General features: G+C 34.7%; 1 protein-coding gene and 1 pseudogene across 3 annotated transcripts; one reads left to right on the top strand and one right to left on the bottom strand.

The window, feature by feature from the left end:
• Positions 1-1,047: 1,047 nt before the first annotated feature.
• LOC142549767 (uncharacterized) lies at positions 1,048-13,326 on the top strand. Of its 3 annotated transcripts, none has more exons than XM_075658888.1 (18): positions 1,048-1,200; positions 2,566-2,593; positions 2,842-2,915; positions 3,723-3,788; positions 3,935-4,006; positions 4,651-4,723; positions 5,262-5,299; positions 5,390-5,497; positions 8,344-8,460; positions 8,545-8,625; positions 8,734-8,802; positions 10,526-10,603; positions 10,747-10,890; positions 11,330-11,437; positions 11,984-12,052; positions 12,173-12,235; positions 12,336-12,487; positions 12,600-13,326. In XM_075658888.1, the coding sequence occupies exons 2-18, from the start codon at positions 2,566-2,568 to the stop codon at positions 13,090-13,092; spliced, it is 1,833 nt and encodes a 610-aa protein (XP_075515003.1). In that variant the 5' UTR covers positions 1,048-1,200; the 3' UTR covers positions 13,093-13,326. The 3 variants fall into 3 exon arrangements, with proteins under 3 accessions (XP_075515003.1, XP_075515001.1, XP_075515002.1); XM_075658886.1 differs by having other exon boundaries at positions 11,327-11,437; XM_075658887.1 differs by having other exon boundaries at positions 1,116-1,200; positions 2,537-2,593; positions 11,327-11,437.
• Positions 13,327-19,406: 6,080 nt separating this feature from the next.
• LOC142548282 (UDP-glycosyltransferase 83A1-like) lies at positions 19,407-20,837 on the bottom strand (annotated as a pseudogene).

Raw genomic sequence — 20,837 nt, 5'->3', positions numbered from 1 at the left:
CGGACCGATCTAATTCATCGTAATAAAAAATGTGGGTTGGATTGAGCTTTTAACAACCAATTTGGAAATGAGTCAAAATAGGTTAAATCGTTTGAGTTACATGTTAGAGACGTATTGACTTTGGTTGGTCCGTCGTTATATTAAAAAAATAAAAATTTATTCATTATCTATATCAAAGTATATCTAACATAAATTTTAAATCCACTGAACCAATGCAATTTTAATTTTTAACTATCTTTATATTTGTGTATTTTAAATGAAGATATAAAAGACGATATAAGTACTAAACCAACTTTTTCTTGTGAACGATCAAATTTCATGGAGATCGTTGACGAAGAAAAATAACATAAGAAATAAGAAAAGATGAAAAAATGACGGTTGATAGATTTTGAAGAATTTTATATTTATATCATTTACTTTTTAGATTTTGTAAAATTTTATGTACTTCGAAACTTTATGCATTTTAGATTTCTCGTTGTACTATTTAGTTAAATATATTATATAATGGATGATATATGCATTATCAAAATTCAAAATTCAAAATTACGATTTTTTTTTGTTTTTATTTTTAAAATTTTCGTGGATACCAGCTTAACCTTAGCCCAGAGTAGCTAGGGTTGAACTGATGTTTATCTACTAACGATAAAAATCGACAAAAATTTGTGTGAGACGGTCTCACGAATCGTATTTTATGAGACAGATCTCTTACTTGAGTCATCCATGTAAAAATATTAATTTTTATGCTAAGAGTATTAATTTTTTTTGTGAATATCGATAGGGTTGACATGTCTCACAGATAAAAATTCGTGAGACCGTCTAACAAGAAACCTAATCTTATCTAACATATCAATTTATGAACAGTTTGATATGAGTTGTAACGGGTTGGAATGAATCAGATTGATCCGTTTTAACATCTTTATATTGAACAAATTATAATAAAATATATTCATTATTTTTTATGAAAATATTTTGAGCCGCTTAAACGTCAACTAAGCCGTCTCTAGACGAGAGGAATGGTGAGTGACAACCCGCACCTAATCGCGCCTTTTATAACATTAATTATTTAAAATAATCCAATCAGAAATAAATAAGAAAAAATCATAAAAATGCCAAAATCAACATAATTCACAATTTGCATCTAGGGTTTCCAATTGGTACCATTGCCTGCGTCCAGCGAATTTTAATTCCTCGACAGCACAGGTATTTTCTCGTTTATACGTAAATTCATGTGACTTGGCAATAAATTCATTTGACTACTCAAATTCCTGATCTGTTGTAGCGAATGTTGTATTTGTTTAAATATATACGCTAATCTCAAGAAGTTTGGAACTATTAGAATTCCTGATCTGTTGTAGCAATGTTGTATTTGTTTAAATATATACGCTAATCTCATGAAGTTTGGAACTATTAGAATTTTCCACAAGGATAGAGATTGCTTTTACTTTGAGGGTTTCTACTTGTACTTGATTCGATTTGCTTGAGTGAATTCAGTTTCCCTCTCGGTATATATTGGTTTCACATAAATATAATTATTTGATGTCGTAGTTCAACAGGAGTTGAGCCAATTTTTCATTTGACCATAAAAAGAATGTGAAGAATTAAACTGTTTAAATTGAACATTTTAAGATGGGGGATTTTTAACTGTTCTATTTGGAAGACGGAAAAGGAGAGAATATTTGGCTGGAGGGGGAATTTGCTGACAATTTCTCCATTGGCAAAGCACTTGACGCGTGTCAGGCACTCCACAGACCGTTTGCCAATAAGAAAAATGAAATCAAAATTCAAGTCCTGAGCTGAAGATACAGATCGATGGGTGAATCACTTTAGACATTTCTGGAAAAAAAAAGTTGATGGTAAAGGACTTCCAGTTCATTGATTAGTTCATCCAGATCTAGACATCTAGTATAGTTATGGCTTTCCCGAACAAAGAATCCTACGAGATAAAAAAACTCTAGGAAATGGGTGTAGTTGAGCTAGAGTAACACCCTACTCAAGGCGTTACTTGAACTAGACTGACAAACGAAAAATGTTGCTTAAGCTTGAGTCTGATTACTAAATATTAATATTAATTTAAAAAAGCACTTGAAATTTATAAAAAATATATTTTTAAAAATTAGAAAATAAATAAAACTGTCAAGTTTGAGATCAAGATTGTTACTCGAGACTGAGATAACAACGCTTTAACTCGAAAGATTGACTGCGCTACTCAAATTATTTTTGAACTTAATATCAAACTTTCAAATGCACCACTGGAGGCTTCTTCCTCCTCTCGTAGTTAGTTTCCCTCGTATATGTGCAGCGAAACGGTTTTTTTTCCTAGAGGTTAGTTTAATAATTTCGTTTTTTTTTAATTTAAATGGCTTTTGCCATTGTTAATGGGCGGTAGAAAGCGGCATTTTTCAAGCATTTCAATTTTTTTGGGTTAAGGAAGATGATGTGGCTCAAATTCCTAATCCTATATCGTGGCCAAGTCGGGAGAATCTGATATGATTGTTTGTTTGAAGATTCCAGTTATTGGTTTATCATAATTAACTAGCTATCTCTTTTCTCTCAACTCAACTGCAGATGACACAGCCATCCGAGATTGATCATAGTAAGTTTCCTCCCCATCAAAATCTTTTAGTATGGTAACATACAACATTCTATTTTGAAGCAATTAAGTATATTATAGTTGTATGAGTTGTTGAAAATTGGTCGTATGATTGATGATTATTCTCTCTAGATCCACCATTATTTATAAATTTTCTAGAAATAGCTTGTTAGATATATTGCACATATTTTGTTTTCGCCTGGTAACATACAACGTTCACCTGGTAACATACAACGTTTTCATGTGAGAAGAGCATGCAATAAAAGGAACTGAAGTTTTCGTTGGTGGTTTGCCCCGTACCATTTCTGAAGACAAAATCCGCCAGGTCTGATTTCTACTTCATCTTGAACAATTAGATACAGAAGATTGCTAGTTTGTATTCTTATGTAACCTAAAAGATGTAAAAGCACAAAATATGGATGTTAGGTAGAGTAATAAAGTCAGGGAAAATGTTGAATTTATATTGGCGGACAATCTTTTCGGTACTCGATTGTCTATCTTAGCTGCTTCCCTTTTATCTAAATTTAAGCGATAGGTGATGGCTTACCGTGGAGGGGGAACAGGTCTGTAATTGGCAATGATTTGTTGACCCAAAATTATCTAACAGATCATTTAGATTTGCTAAAGTAATTAAGAATTGTGATTTTGTCTTTGGTTTAAATATCTGAGTCACATGTAGAAAGGAAATTCATTGCGTTAAAGTTGGCCTTTCAAACCTGCTAAGTCGACAAAATCATTTAATGTTTGACATCATAAAAGTCCCTATTTTTATGAAACCAAGTTGACAACATGGTGTGAGTGTCTAGTTCTAGTAGAACTTGCAGCTTTTCCATGACTCACATTATTGAAAGAGGCTATTTTATATTGAACAAGAGCTAGGATAAATTTGCATCAGCATGTGAATTTTCATTCAAATTATGCATAATTTCTTAGCAGAGAATCTGTCTGTGCTGATGCATGTTAACTAGGGACAGGGTTCTTTTTATTAAATATCGAAACTATAATATCCACTTTTAGTTTAGAACCATCTAGTTATCTTCTTCCTTGTATGTTCTGTAACTGATAAAAACAACTCTATAAGGTTCGAGTTGCATTATCTGAACTCTCTCTGGACCAACTTCTGATTTCACAGGAATTTTCTGTCTGCGGTGAAATTGTGGAAATTCGGTTGATAAAGGATCAGAATGGCAATTTGAAGGTCACTCTCAGCTATACATTTATTTGCTTCCCTGAAGATGTTTATTTTAGTGCTGCATGCCATTTTCTTCAACCCAACTAAGAAAAGGTACTGAAATAAGACCAAGAAGTTATTTCACTGTATGTCGCTATCTTCGGATTTTGCAGGGATTTTGCTTTGTGCGCTTTTCAACAAAAGAAGCTGCAGGTAGAGCTGTGAGAGAAAAATCTGGAACTTTGGTGAGAATTATGAGTGGGAACTTATATAGCTTGAAATTAAAGTTTGTTTTCTCATCAAGATTATTAATTATTGCTTTGTTAATGACACTGATTCTTGCATTTGAATTAATGTACGTTTCCTCTTGGGGAGATTATTTAAGGCACGCCTGTGAATGGTGTTAAGATACTTGAAGTTGCTTGAAAATGATTAAGGATGACTTGTGTGGCCCTAGTTCATCAGCTCCCAATATTTTTCCCTAGCTCAGACTCTTTGATCTGTATCTTCTTGCACTTAGTTTCTGTGAGGTTTAATTGGGGTGGTTATGGGAAGGGGGTGGGGCTGGGAAATAATCCCTCATTTATTGATGGTCAATTAGCTAGAATGCCTCTAATTTTACTATTAACGCATCCATGTGGCATTTGAATGTGTAGAAGCTGATACAAGATTGTATGTGATACAATGTGAATGTTTCCTAAATCCTTGAATTTTTCTCTTGGACTCCTATTGAACATCAACTGATTCGGGTCTATTGAGCCTCTTTTTGAAATATTATCTTTTCTACGCAAGGAATCAAATTCAAATACTTTCTTTACATGTATTAATATAAAACATGCAGTTTGCTTTGGGGTTCTCTCTGTTTATTTATTTATTTTTTATTTTTCAGCTTGAAGGAAAGAGCATTGGTGTGCTCCCATCAATTGAGCACAATGCTTTATACTTTGGAAACCTCAATAAAGGTTTGTCACTCACAATTTCAGATAAGAATTGTATGGATTCACAGTAACCGTTTCTTTAATGTTAGCCTGTCTCTAGTTTTTTTGTGCTGTCAAAGACAATCTAAATTGGGAATTTGTATAATAACTGTGGGGCTTATGTTTATTATTTTACCTTGTGACGATACTTTGAGCTTTTTGAAAAGTTGTTTCATCGCTCAAAACTAATGAAATGAGTGTTACTTGTTTTTTTATGAAAGTTTAATGTTTTGAATCCTAGCATAGTGTCTACAGTATTGGGTCTCCTAGAAATTTTGTCACTTAACCGTTTGATTGCTGTTGTTTTCCTTTCTGTTTGTGAATTTCTGCTTGTCCGCATTTCTTGTCCACCAATTGACTTTTAGATCTTAGCATTAGAAACCCTTTTTTTTGGGTATTGTTTTCCTGTAATCACTCTTTCTTGTAGTTTCTGATCTTCAGATTTCACTTGTTTCCATCCCTTGTAACATGCATGATAGTTGTTGGTTCCCAATCCTGACTCAGATTTCTTTACCTCTCACAGCATGGAGTGCTGATGAGTTTGAAAAACTTGTGCTCCAGGTATTTTCTTGTTTGGTTCAATACTTGGTTTGATTTATGGCTGCAATCCTTTACTGCCTTCTCCAACTGTAATTATTTTTCATTCTGGAGGTTTTCCCTGATGTCGTATCCGTTGACCTTCCTATCATTAAAGACATTCAACCAGGTCAAAAGCCACGAAATCGTGGTTTTGCCTTTGTGAGATTCTCATCTCATGCTGTAAGTTTTTCACTCTCACATCTGTTCTTGTAGTTGATGAATTTTGGGGGATCATACTATCCAAAGATTGTGTGAATTTAAGTTGACTCTCCTGTTGTATTGAAATCATACAGGATAAAAGCTCAGGTTGGTGGTTTTGATTCTCAGTTCCAGCATCAACTAGTGATCCATTTGTTACTGGAAATCCTAAGAATAAAAAACATAAAATACTTTTCCACAATAGGTGCAAAATATGTTCCTCAAAATTTGATACCTTAATTAAATAAAAATTATTTTCTTCCACTATCGTAAATCCAAATACATAATAAATAGTGCCTCCATTGTTGGAAAAGGAATTCCCAAAAATAGTGATGCCTTAAACTAAATTAAAATACTCTTTTTGCTTATGTATCTGGGAACATTGATTGCAAACCTGGATTCCCTAAAATATAGTCCCAGACAAATTATTTGTTAGCAACTGCCATGATTTTGACTGACCTGTTGAATCTGAAATAATGTTGGATAAAAGCTGAGGCTCGTGGTTTTGGTTCTCAGTTCCAGATTCAACTATTGATCTCGTCATTAGAAATCCAAAAGTTACTTGCCACAACGGATAAGAAGAATGAGGCCCAAACAATTTGATGACTAAATTAAAATTTTGAACAAACAGCTAGTTCATTAAGGAACTGGAAACATATGTTACAAGTTTGAATTCCTTACAAGTGGACAAAAATAGCGTGTTAACTGCAAAAAACTCACGCACATCTGAAATTTTATCTTTTTTTGTTGCATCTCTTTTATATCGATCTTACATCTAAACTGTATAATTTCGATTTATCCCCCTGGTTTCTCCTCCTTTCCTTGGCCGATAATTTGAATTCAATGATCATCTCCATTTCTTGTCAAATTTTGCAAGAGTTTTCTTGTATTGTTATAGTGTCTGGCACTTAAATTGGATTTGTTGGCATACCCCGTGTCGATGGTGCACGAATCATTTGAAATCTGCCCAACCTTTTAAATTGAACGGTTATGGAAAGTTTAAGGGACTGGCTGTCTTGAATCCCTGGTTTGATTGTGAGTTATATTCTCCCTGGTTTTCTTTAATGTCGAAGAGAAATGGAGCTTGAATGCATAAAATTAGACAACTAGTTGTTAGGAACAACCGAAAAAGAAATTTACTGGATCAAGGCTTGGAAGATGAGTTAAAAATTGAGAACTTAACTATAACACTAAAGTAGCTTGCTTTTTTATATGCTGCATGTTTATGGTTGAATCTGTTCTCTGCCCACACATTTTCCTATGGTTTTTGTGTGGTTCCTAAAGATGGTGCTCCGCTATTTTCAGCATCGTTCATGATACACTTCCTCCCCAACTTCCACTCACATCCCAAGGACTTCCCATGATCTATAACTGAAAGCCTGGTTCCTTTCAATATAAATAATTCTTCAATTAATCAAACAACTCTAGATGTGGGATAAAGAGCTCTCCCAGATCAGTGCTCCCTGAGCTCAAAACTCAGGCTTCTTATCTGGAGAATTGTTCAATCATTGAGTTACAACTGATCAATTGAGCAATACATAACATGATTAACAATCTTGAATGTTGGGCTTTTGACTCTAAACGGGCTAATTATATCATATTAACGCTCTCAAAAAATGTTAATTTTGCATATAAACAAACAGCTACAGCTGTCATCCTTCAAACTTAGGGAAGAATCCTGATTTTTCAAATTTTCATAATTTACCATTATTTTTACAAGTGATGTTGGTTAAGCACAACATTTTTCCTCATCAGTTGGGGTGGATAAAGAAGTTTAAATGCTACTCCAAACTACATTATGATTAACAGGGTGATAGAACTACTATTGTTCTCATTCGTTATTCTCTGATTTTCCTTTTGAGATCAGCTGAGTTTTCCGTCTTTGGTGTTTTTAACGGCCTCAGTTGGTTTGATGTTAATTTTTTTATGTAATTGGATTATCTTTTGTTTTGTTCTCATTATCTCGTGAAATTTGAGTTAAGCACAGCATATGTTTTTCTAATGTGCTTGCTCACTTGAAATTTGTCTACTGGCATTTTGATTCATATATTCTATTTTTTTTAAGTCAACTGTTGATCGGTTTCATAGAGTTATTGTCGACACTGTTGTTTTCTTCTTCTTAGGATTCCAAATTAATTTTGTTGATCTTGTAAGTCTCTTCGACGACATCAATAATTTTCTCATTATTCCTCTCTTGAGGCTTTTCCTGCTCTAGTGACTACTGATACCTGAATAATGATCTTATTGTCGAGATTTGTTGCAAGCCTTTGTCTACTGCAAGTACTAATCAGAACCATGGCAATGAAAAATAAAAAAAACAGAGGTTTTTCCTTCATAAGTGCATTATGATATTTCATTTAGTTGTAGAAAATAACGAGCTTAAATTTGCACTGTCAAGTACTTCAATCTTCAATACATTGTCAGAAAACGAAAAGAAGAAGGGATAACTGTAAGTTTAAAAGCATATTTTCTACTTCCACGTTTCTATAACGCCAAAAGAAGCTTGGTTCTATAGTAACTTAATCCATCTGAACTTATCTTATTGATTCCTGTCTGATCCTAAGTCCTAACCATATCAGTCTACCATCTCTGAAATTTGGCTTCTAAACTTCATGAAATTTATTCTTGTATAGAACTCCCTTAATCTCAATTGAACAATGTTAAAATTTACTCACAAGCATCACACATTGACTTCATTTGTTTCAATCTACTGTCCTCCCTTCAATATGTAATCCTGCACCAGTTCTTTAATAATAATTACTTCGAAAATAGTCATTGGAGGCTGATAAGATCCAAATTAAACTCGCCTCGAAAATTCTCAATCACAGGCTGCAGCACGTGCTCAACGAGTAGGTTCCCAACCAGATTTTCGTCTGGGTAATTTGCACCCAGCAGTTCAGTGGGCTGAGGAAGATCCTGAAATTGATCCGAAAGAGCTTGCTAAGGTTCATGATCAGTGTCTTCTGTATTTTGGTATTTAATCTTTGAACTATCTCACTTTATCTTTTGTTTTTTCTTTTTATTTTCAGATAAGAATAGCTTTTGTCAGAAACCTTCCCATCAATGCGGACGAGAATTTCTTGAAGCAAACATTTGAGCCTTTTGGCAAGGTTTCACATATTTTGTGTCTCATGCAGCTGTTCCTTGATTATATTTTCATTTTTTTTGAAGAAATTATATTTCCATTTTACCTCTTTATTGTGATGACGCATTCTCAGGTTGAGAAAGTTGTGGTATCAAAAAAGGGTAGCATTCCGGTTGGGTTTGTTCATTTTTTTGAGAGATCGGTGAGTTGGTTTATACAGTTTTTTATTGTTATCGTACTTTATGTGGTAGCCCTGCTAATTCGTTTCCATCACGTGCTGTATTTGTGAAATCAAATTGGTTTCTTTTTTCCGACTTTGGCTAGGTTGTGTGAAATTGCTTCTTTTATTGACTGGAAAATTGAAACTATCTAGAAATTAAAGTCCTCTTTGTTAAAAATATTGTTTTCAATACCTTTTTATTTTTTCTTCCTTTGTTTGGGCACAATCCCGTTATGAAAAGACTTAAAACTCTGGATGATGTAAGACGAAAAAAAGAAATATAGTTATTTTTGTCATGTATTCAAATAAAAATTTCGGTTCAGAGAAGTCTACTTTCTGGATAATTTCATGCTTAGGCGCATTATAGCACGTATGCAATAAAAAAATTGGCTGCAGGGCTTATTTTTCATGATGTTAGCCATTGAATAGATATTCAACTACCTGAGCTGTCTTTAACCCAATCTTTTGTATTCATTCTTGTGAATCCCCCTCCTGTGTTTGAAAAAGAAAATGGGTGATTTAATGGATCGAAGAAATTTTAACTAGCTATTAGCTTTCCTTGAAGAGCTATTCAATTTCTGAAGTCTCGCTCTTCAGTTTACATCATATTTTTTTAAAAGTAGCTGTATTTGCTAGCTATCAGAAAAATAGTTATTGAATCTCACAATTTAACTTTTTAAAGTCGTGCAACATTATAGAACTTACATAAGAACATGCAATTCAGAGAAAAAGATAAGTAGTGGAAATTGGACTTCTGTTGTTTCTGCAATGGCTCACTATGTGTGATCCCACTATAACCTTCGTGGACTTTGCAAAATGGATGGGTTTGGTTTTCACTTTCTCCGGACTTCTTCTGTAGTTGGATTGGGCCTTTCGGTTTCTTCCCCTTTAGATTCTAACCTCTGTTATGACTTATTTTGGGAAGTTTTGGCCTAGTCTCCACCATATTTCTCTATTATTTTAGAGACAATGAGATCTTAATCAACTTATAAATTGTTTTAAAGGGCTAATTTACAAGCTCGATCAAACACCTTTTTAAGAGAAATCATGATTGCACGGCATTTTAAAAGATGATCAAATATCCAAATTCCAGTAGATATATGGATTTCTTTATAAATGAAAATGAAATGTCTAGGCCAGACTCCGTTTATTCGATCAGGTAACAAATACTGACTTGTTTATCCGTATGCAATTATGCAGTCGTTTTATTTTTGATTCAGAAATTTTTGCGAAAATATAATTTTATGTTCTCAGCTCTCTAAAAATCCATCATCATGGAGCTATGCAGTCATTTCATTTCATGAAGTGTGGTGACAAACGGAGCTAATATCCAAATTCCAGTAAATGCACAAATTTAAAGTATTAATTGTCCAAGCCAGACACTGTTTCTTTGATTCGCTAATATTTTGATCCTTGTGACCACTGAATTTCGTATCCTGTGGTGAGAACTGACAACCGCTACTTAAGGTTTTAAAAAAACCTAGATATCTAGAAATCCTTTGTGCTTGGGTAATTGAAATGGGGAGACTGAAGGATTTCTTATTTTCTGATTCTACATTTTTAATTTTGGATTCACCTTGTATAATTATTTTTCTTGCTATACAGCTGTACGGTTTAGATTTATTGACCAAATTTGTTTAGCTCGTGAGCGTCACTGACTTGTTAGTAGTTGCTCCCAATCCATCAGCACTCTTTTGTGGTGCAGGATCTTGACAGAGCCATAAAAGAATTGAATGAGAAAGCAATTCAAGGACCTGGTGGAGGTCCAATACACAGACTTCAGGTATTCGGAATTGCCACTGAAGCATTAATAAGTTTGAATCCTGATAATTGACTAGTACAGAGCATAATTGGAGAACTTGCGTCATCATAAGATCAAGGAGTCTTTACCATTGTTAATGTCTGATAGTTGTTTTCTGCAAATAGGTTGAAGTTGCAAGACCAATGGACAAGAACAAGAAACGAGCGCATGAGGATTTAGAAAGTAATCCTGTCCAGGGTCATTCCAAAGTTTTCAAGGAGGAAGCTACTGTTGCTTCATTGATTAATCCTAAATCCCATGTCCAAAATGTAAAGTCATCAATTGATGTTACCTTTTTTTTTTACTGATTTTCCTCTCGTTTTTAGATTGATACATATGTTTGGATAAATGCTGGGACCAACATTGAACGTCTGTCCCAAAATTTCAATAATTACTCATGAGCAGAGGCTAAATATCGTCATAGGGACAGCTGGAGGTGAAAAAGTAGGAGGTCCTGGCCTGTAAAACTCGACGCATGTTTTGTGGTTGACTTAACGAAAAATAATGAATCTATAGGTTGCAGAATCACTTCCCATCTTTTCTTTTTTAGTTCAAAATGTTTTACTTGATGCTCTGTGCATGCTAAGTATGTTAAGCAAACTGATATCTGAAAAGGAAATAGAAATGAAGTTTCAAGTACTTGTTATTTTAGGCCTCCTTATTTTTATATCGCGCTCACTACCTGATTACAATTTCCTTTTTCAGCAGGAATTGTTATCTCCTGACCCTTACGAGGATGCCGTAATAGCATTGCCATTAGCTGTTAAAGAGCGCTTACTTCGAATCCTTCGGCTTGGGCTTGCGACTCGATTTGATGTGAGTTTTGAAGTTGCTAACAAAACGTGTAAATTGATAATGAAATTAAGTTTTAGATGCAATGACGTAGTTGTCCTTTCTTTGGCTGATCTACATGGGAAGAATTTGGTCATCTTACGACTGGATTGAAAGCTTGTCTTCCTTAATCAAGTCTAGCATAAACCCCTCTTCCAGTTCATTTGAGAGAAGCAATTATTTGGATTTATAGGTGCATTCTATGCATGTAATGGGCCTAGTGCCACCTCCCTTTTAAATACCCTCATTTTTGGGCGACCAATGAGTTTTAAGAGGAGGACGTCGTAAATTTTAAAACTATTGAAATTTGCTTAAATTTAATTTGATATTGGTTGCTCGTTTTTGGTTCCTTTGGTTAATTTACAAAAGCTTGTTTTTTTATGCTTTAGTCAAGGACTCAAGGCAATTGAATTCTAACTCGTTTCTTGCTAGAATGAAAATGAATCATGTCCAGTGAAATGCTTTTTGTCCACCCATGTTTATCACGTGAAGCAATTTTTCCAAGTTAGTAATTGATGATGTTCGTGACAGATTGATGTACAAACTTTATACAGTCTCAAGAAATTACCGGAGTCTACTGCTATTTCCATCCTTGACCAGGTGATGGCTTGAAAAATTCTCTTTAGTGTTCTGGCATAATCTTTTATTTACGCTTTTGTGACATGCACACCTTGGTTATGAGTATCATAATTTTAATTTTTCGTTATTGCTGCTTTACAGTTCATGTTAACAGGACCGACTACCCAACATAAGGGTGCATATCTCGCCGCGCTGATTTCTAGAGTATGTAACTGACATTGTTGAATAGATATGGTTCATTATACTTTTTATGGAACGTTCATTCTTCATTACTCTGCACTGATCATTTCTTTCCCCGATTTAGCACCTAATTGACATAGTGGGATTGACTCCGAGCTTGGCAAGTTTGCCAAAAGTCGGCGCAACTTCTGCAAAAGAATTGGGCCTCTTAAGCTTCTCCCACCGACTGTCTCCGCCAGCTCTTGGCTCTTTTCCATTGCATTCAACAATGTCCAGGTTAGTCTCTTAACTTCAATTTGGCATTGGCATAATTTCTTTGAGGTCTTTCCAGAGAGCAGATGAACAATATGTGCAAGAAGCCTAAAATGTCGTGGCTAATTTCTTACAGGTCTGATATTTATGCTCCACGTTACACATCATCATTGTATGATTATCCCTCACCAAGCACAGGACGATTGGAGGAGAAAACCCTAGATTTTCCCTTACCAACCAGAGCAGCAGCAGGACGATTGGAGGAGAAAGGCTTGGATTTTCCTTTACCAAGCCGATCCCTCCCATCTGGATCTCAAAGCCTCCAGATTCCAAGAATATTAACTATGGAAGACAGAAGTCATCGTCCTCACTATGAGGTTCCCCCGAGCATATCTATGCCGTATGGACAAATTGGATCAAGAATAGATGAAAGACTCCCTTCTTCATTTCAGGCAGCACCCAGTTCATCTACAGCAAATGCAAGAAGACATGGGTTAATTTTGAGTTCGGACATTACACCGGGTGCTGACTGGCAAGCATCTCGCCCTCGAGTAAGATTCGATCCTTTTACTGGTGAGCCTTACAAATTCGATCCTTTCACCGGGGAACCAATTATTCCTGGGAGTTGAACTCTCCAGTTCTAATGTTACTAAATGATTGCCTCCGCATGTAACGGATCATTGTTATTTTGATACAACATTAGCGTTGAATAAACAACCATTCAACGTGCTATACTCTGAACATTTTCTCTTTCAAACAATGCTCTTACTTTTTTCCCTTTCTTTGTTCGGTTTCTGTTGTACCACAATAGGATCAGGCTACTCTCTCCAAACGAGTACAAGTGACAGAAACACATTCTATTATTCTTTTTTATTTAAAATGTATTTGAATATTTGTGTGGAATTAGTTCTTATGAGGAAGTGACTGAAGCCAAAATAAAAATATTACTATTGAAGAGTGCACAAGAAGCTATTTATTGCATAACATTTTTAAAAAATAAAAATAAAAAATAGCATAATAATATTTTATTTGATTTACTTATGTAGTAATTTATTGTAAAATTAATATAAATGCATAATTATTACTAATTATTGGCAAGTTCAATGACAATAGTACCAAAATAGTCAGAAAGAAAAAGTTAGATTATTACTTCAGTTTTCTGACTACTTGTTAGATCAAAACCAAAAGTAGCCTAAGTTTCATGACCAAAATGGCCATTTACGTGTTCTTTGAAAGTGATGTGTCATCTATTATTATCTGTTTCTATTTTAAAGACTCTAGCTATTTACTTATAGACAAAAACTTGCATGGTACATCTTACGGGTTGTATTTTGTGAGATGGATATCTTATTTGAGTCATCTATGATAAATATTACTTTTTCATGCTAAAAATATTACTTTTTATTGTGAATATGAGTGGGGTTGATCGGTCTCATAGATAAAGATTCGTAAGACCGTCTCACAAGAAATTTACTATTTTTTATAAGCACAACATGAAATGAAGTATAATATAAAAGATTTGGATAAATGCGTATATTTTTTTTATGACACAAAATGTTATCACTAAACCTGCAATTGTAATAAGTTTTAATATAGCTTACACAGAAAAGAGTCTCACCCTGACAGGCATACAGATAAATTATATGTTAAAACAAATTAAGGTATTTTATGGTCACCCGATAATCTTGTTCAACTAAATTTGGTAAATTATTTCATGCCTCGTAAAATGTTGCACGTGCTTATCCCAGCCGATTATTGTCAAAACAAGTTTTCTAAATCACACACGCACGATCCTTCATAGTAGATATGTATTTAATTTAGAAGGCGTTTGACTAAATTTGTAAATAAATTAAAAACTTATGAGACGTCAAAATAAGATGTTTATCATCTTAATTAATTTTTTTATTTTTAAAATACCAGAATATCCTCACAGATTTCATTATATCTCAAATATATCAACTGAAAATTTAATGACATAACCCAACGTTTTCATATTGGCAAAAACTTGTGTGAGATGGTCTCACAGGTCGTATTTTGTGAGTCATATCTCTTATTTGGGTTATCCATGAAAAAATATTACTTTTTATGCTAAGAGTATTACTTTTTATTGTGAATATCGGTAGGATTGACCCGTCTCACAGATAAAGATTCGTGAGATCGTCTCACAAGAGACCTATTCTTTCATATTATCATGTCCATTTTGTTACAAGGATAATAGAATGATATTATAATATCAAATAACGCTAAATTATCCTTCATTTATATAATTATCTAACTTGTTTTAGAGGATTAATTTAGGTCAGTATAAATTTTTACGACTTCAATTTTATACGTGCATATAAATCAGACATCCATAAAATCACAAAGGAAATTCGTCGAAAATTAACTTACCTTACAATCCTAAATATTTCCCTTAGTAATAAAAAAAATTCATCTTAAGAATGATTATTACATACATCAATATATATGTGAATTTCTTGCCCTTGAAATAACAATGGAAGAAATTGCGCAAAAGAATGAAGAAGCACTTCATCGAATAGTAAAATCAAGGACTCAAAGGGAAATTTTTGAGAGGGAAAAATGCAAATACAGCAAGGTTGTGGGGGCCATATGAAAAACAAAAGGAATAAAGCAAAATTCAAAGCACATGGTTTGATGCTTATGCAGTTCAAAACGATAGCGTTCTTTTGTATGTGACCCCCAAAAAAAGATTGTCATTTCACATCGTTATTTTCCACGCATGCACGTCGCCAGCCAATCAGTTTATTTTTTTTTAATAATAAAAATTTAGTTTATTATTTTATTTTTTTAATGAAAAATTTAATATGGTATTTGTACATTAATACATTTGTTTAGATAATAAATATATTCAAGAAACACACATCATCCAAAGGACACATGCAATATTCTAACATGTCTACCCTATACTTGAAATCATCCTATATATGTATAAACATATTTACAATCATGTTAGCTTCGAGGGACCCTAAAGTTTCATAGTCACTCAGCCCAATGTTTTCATGTCGAACGAGTCGAGTTCCGGTGGCGATGATGAACCCTTACTCTATGTATGTAACTCCGATGTATCGATTAATACGGTGTTGTGACTCAAAACATATCGACGGAATCATGCTCTACTAATACTCCATGCCATCTCATTGTTTGTTTACCCTATTATTACCCTCCACCTAGTTTTTGACTCATTTAATATACTTTTTTTTAAAAATAAAATAAATAAAATAAAATAATTTTCTAACAAATTAAACATGATTGTGAAGTTACTTTTGTTGGTTTGTCTCGGCATGCCAACAAATTTTGTCGACTTTATTACATATAATTCTTTTATCCCACATTATTTTTTTATATAGTGTATTAAAATAATTCTCCACACACACTAAATTGCTATTATGATATGTTGATCCTCTCCGTATTTTTTCTAGTACAAAAGTTAAAAACCGTTGTCGTAGAACATACTTTCAACAATACTGCCATTTACAACTGTTGTAAAAATGCCTACGACAGTGTTTAGATTATCAAATATAAGTGATACCTCGTATGTATGTATATGTGGGTAGGTGTAGGAAAATAAGGTGGAGGTGGGGCAAAAGAGGGGGGGGGGGGGGGGGGGGGGGGTGATGCATGGAATGTGGTGAACATGGACTACAATCGATTCTGCTTCACTGTCGGTCTCGCCTTTTCTTTCTTCACATGCAATCAATCCTCCGCCATGTGCACTCCCCATGTTACACATTACTCATTCTCCCTTCCATTTTGGCCCCATAACCAACATTCACATGCATCCTTAATACATACTACACACACATATACATACATACGTACGCCGTACGTACATGCATGTACACACATACATACAACCCGCGCATACCACGAAACGATATCGATCCCGTGTGAAATGACTAAAACACCCCTTGTTATTCAGCACAATCGAAGTACAAAAGCTTTTAAATTAATAGTACTGTGAGAGAAAATAGGAACAATTTAGATGTCAAGAATCAATTGTTGAATGAGATTTGATAATATATTATTATTGTTGAGGGGTATTTAAGTCAAAAAGCTCGAAGGGTCCCCGGGTTCACATGTGCCATTGCAGGCTTTCTATGCGTAGATTTCGTATTGCTCGCAAGCTGTACCATTTTCCCGCTATCGACCTTTATTTTCAACTGAGATGATTTGAATTTACGAAAACACCCTTCCATGCATGAAAATATCTCTAATGCGTGTACAAATTGAAGATGTCAGTTAATTATTATTATTATTATTTTTTTTGGAAAAAGTAACGAATGAAAAATTAAATGATGTGGCACGTGGTTATTTTCAAAATAGATTGAAGTTTTTGTCACATAATATTTAATGCACAAAAATTTGTGTAAGACGGGCTCACAGGGTCGTATTTTGTGAGACATATATCTTATTTGTGTTATCCATAAAAAAAGATTATTTTTTATGCTAAACGTATTACTTTTTATGGTGAATATCAGTAGGGTTGATCCGTCTCACAGATAAAGATTCGTGAAACCGTCTCACAAGAAAATTATTCATATTATATTTCATAATAAAAAAATAGCAATAATGAAAACCATTGAATTTCCATATTTAAAGACAATGAATTTATAGAAAAATTATCATCACCGTGGCATGATTTGGACATATTTGATTTCTTTTATTTATAGACGCTTTCAATTTTTTTTAAAAAATATTAATTGAAAAATAAAATTTAATATTTAAAAGTTTTTACTCAAAATATGTTCTTTCCCTTCTTTATTGCAATTGAAATTCACGGCATATAAATTTATATAAAAAAATTGACTCGGAATAAAAAATTATTTTTAGTCTAAATGGCATTTTCGTAATTTATGCTCATAATAGTGGCATCAGTGTACATACTCTTTACTTATACCCCCCCACCATAACGCCATTCCCCTCCTTATCTCGCGAGGCCGTGAAATCGCCGTATTACATTCTCCCTACAATCCCCGCAGCCTCCGCCGCCTCCGATTTTCACCTTATTAATGGGTTCGAGGGCAAGAATCCCATCTCCGTCCGCCTTGCGAAGGATGAGAAGATCATTAAACTCGAACAGAACGCCGAGTAAACCTCAAGCAGGCCGCCGTAGGACCGCCAACATTGGCGACGGCGCTTCGGTTTCCGACAAACTGGAGGCCCTTAAAAATCTGATCCCTTCCAAAAACTCAGATATTAAGCCCGACCAGCTTTTCCAAGAAACAGCCGACTACATTGTACTTCTCAAAGCTCGGATTTTTGTTCTGCAGAATTTGATCGATTGTTACGGGTCATCTCAGTCTGAAGAAAATCGAAATGCTCTATAGTACGTGGCGTTCCGCCATCATCATCAATATCCAAAAGAAAAGAGAAAAAGAAGAAGTCTGTAATTTTGATTTTGTTTTCGCTTTTCTTGTCTAGTACCACTTATTTATATGTGATTAGTTTGCATTCGCGCTAATCATACATTAAAAAGGGTAAATTTAGCATCTTTTCCGCCTTTTATCATTAAAAGCTCAAATTTTGGTGGTTGACTTGTGTGTTTCCTTGGATGGGTAATCTGATTTTGCCCGTCTTTGTGTGCATGATTCCAGAATGTGATTAGTCCCCATAAAAGCATTATAGTTTTCTGGATGGTATTTGGTGTTCTAAACCCGGAGCCATTTCTTGGTTAGAATTTGGCATTCTGAAATCTTAACAACCATTTTAGTTTCTTGGCTGGAACGGGTTTCTTTGCGATTTTGTTAGAATTTGCCGGCTTTCCCTCTTTTTTAGGACTAAATTTAGTTTCAGTTCACTTCATTGTTTAACAAACGAACTTTCTTTATCTATATCTTTGCGTTTTCTTTTTGGAAAACAATCTGTACATTGCTAGAACTCCATGTTAACTTTCGACTGCATAAAAGAGAGTGCCATTTTTCATGGCTAATTTATGAATTCTATCGTAAACAAAATTTGTAGGTTCAGCTTTCTTGTTATTGAAACAAGACGAGTCAACTCGGCGCATGAATTTCTCGAAAATTCAGTCCCATAATTCATGACAAAACCATCACTTTCCCAGCCTGCACGACAATTTGACAGCAGCAGCAGCTCCCTGTAGAGAGCATGCGCCGATCAAATTAAGAATTTTTCCAAAAAAATAAACTGCTCCGTGAATTTAGACAGTAGTAATTTTTCACATGATATCTGAATGAAACAGACAGCCCCTGCCCCCACCTTGTAATGGCGTCCACATGCCATGTTGTGGCGTGGCAGGGACAGAGTTTTGCAGTTATTGGTGAATGTTTTTGTCCCTTATTTCCTATTCATAGTACGTAATGTTTGAATAAGACTTGGTCTTCCTTTGAATCTTTGTAGAAAATATCCAACTCGAGTAGCAAATCAAGTCGAGTTCGTACACATGTCACAAGTGCTCGCTTCAGTAATTGATTTTTATAAACATTTGTAGGGTATTTCAGCAATTACCATCTTCTGAATAATTATGGTTTTATTGAGCTCAAACTAATTGTAATGGATACATATTGTCAAAATATAAAATATCAATTGTGTTGCTTTTCATGAGCTCGAGATTTGATACGGTGTTTATTGTCTGTTATTCGACTAACTTACATTCGTTGATCCTGGATATCAATTTCAAGCATATGTTTTTCGATCTCTGGCTTAAACATACAACATAACAAAATATGTTAAGATATGAAATTATTTATTGTCATCCCCATTATCTCGATTTTATTTACCTCGTATGTTAGTCGAGTTCATATATTCAGATCTTGGCATAAATATGCACATAGAAACAGTTGGGATACTCAAAATTACTGTTGCAGATACAAAAACTACAAAATGACAGGTAAAGATTTCGCACTAGTATCAATTAATTAACATCAATGCTTCAATCTATGCTCTGATTTCGTAAAGGATAATCTTATTTTTCCTAGATCCATTCAACAAACTTGTTGAAATTCTTTTGGGAGTACCCTCCTTTGGCGACACTAGCTATCACCTTTGCATGAAGTTCCAATCCCCTTGCTTTGTATCCTTCATCAGTCAGGAGTTGTTCCACCTTATGCTTAATTTCATCCTGTTTAATTATTCCATTTTCATCTTTATTGAAGCCTAGTCCAACTTTCCAAATATCACAAATGTAGCTCTCATTAAGGAACTGGTCTGCAAAGTAGGGCTAGCACAAGAAAGGGATTCCATTGCTTAGACCTTCAATGGTCGAATTCCTTCCACAATTACCGAGGAAACATGCAACAGAAGGGTGCGATGAGACCTTCTGTTGAGGTGCCCAACTCACCATTTTTCCAAGATTCTTTACTCTTTTCTTCAAACCCATCCGGGTATGCTGTACAAATATCTTGAGTTATGTCTTGCCTTACAAGCCATAGAAATGACCTGTTACTGAGTTCAAGTGCTGGGGCCAGTTTTTTGAATTGGGTTTGATCAAAAACTGTAAAACTACCAAATGCAACGAAAACTACAGAATGGGGCGGTTGTTGATCTAGCCACTGGAGGCAGGATGAATCTTCAGGCCAAAAGTAACCTGCCTGTTTTCCAAGACGGTTGCTCGAAATTAGAGGACCTATAGGGCAACATCTTGGAATGAAGGAGAGAGCCACTGGCTCTCACTCATTAAACGTGTTACAAATTAGCCACTCATCGAGTTTCGTAGATTCGTTGTTTTCCAATATTGCTTGAAAAATGATTTTCTGTGTGGCTAAATCAAGAACCATTGCCCATGGCAGATTCATGGTGCTCTGTTCTGGCATGCTTGGTGGCAGCCGAATCATTTGTTCTATAAAATGTCTTCCTTTTAGCAAATGATTTCACATGTTAATATGCTATCAAATATCACTTAAATTCGCAATTTAAACGAAATGAGACTCAACATCACTATCTATGATGTTAAGGCCATCGTGGCAACCGATGCCAGCAAGAACAAAGCTTTCTTGAATCCCAGTTTTTCCGCAACTCTCAGTGCCCATCCCATGTGATAATCTGCAAGAACACAAGTTATTTCATCACTTTGTATTTCGTGCATGATTTTTTTTTTTTTTGCCAGAATCTCCAAGTTTCCAGGCATTGTTTTGGACATTGTGCCCGCCAACTTCCCAAGATCACTTCTGTCATCAAAAGGTTCTAAGCCATCTGGGATTGGAACCAAATTCATCAGTTCATGTATGTTTCCTGCCTCGGGCTCGGGCAAAGCCTTCACGGCTCTCTCGTGATTGAACTCAGTGTTTACAAAGGTGACTTTGACACCATTTTCAGCTTAACATTGGGCAACCTCCATCAGGGGAATGACACGGCCTTGTGCTGGATATGGTATGGCAATTACATGTGGTTTTCCCAT

The sequence above is a fragment of the Primulina tabacum genome, chromosome 6 (genome assembly GCF_025594145.1).
Source record: "Primulina tabacum isolate GXHZ01 chromosome 6, ASM2559414v2, whole genome shotgun sequence".
In the NCBI taxonomy this organism is placed as follows: domain Eukaryota; kingdom Viridiplantae; phylum Streptophyta; class Magnoliopsida; order Lamiales; family Gesneriaceae; genus Primulina; species Primulina tabacum.
This window is presented reverse-complemented; position numbering and strand designations above follow the sequence as displayed.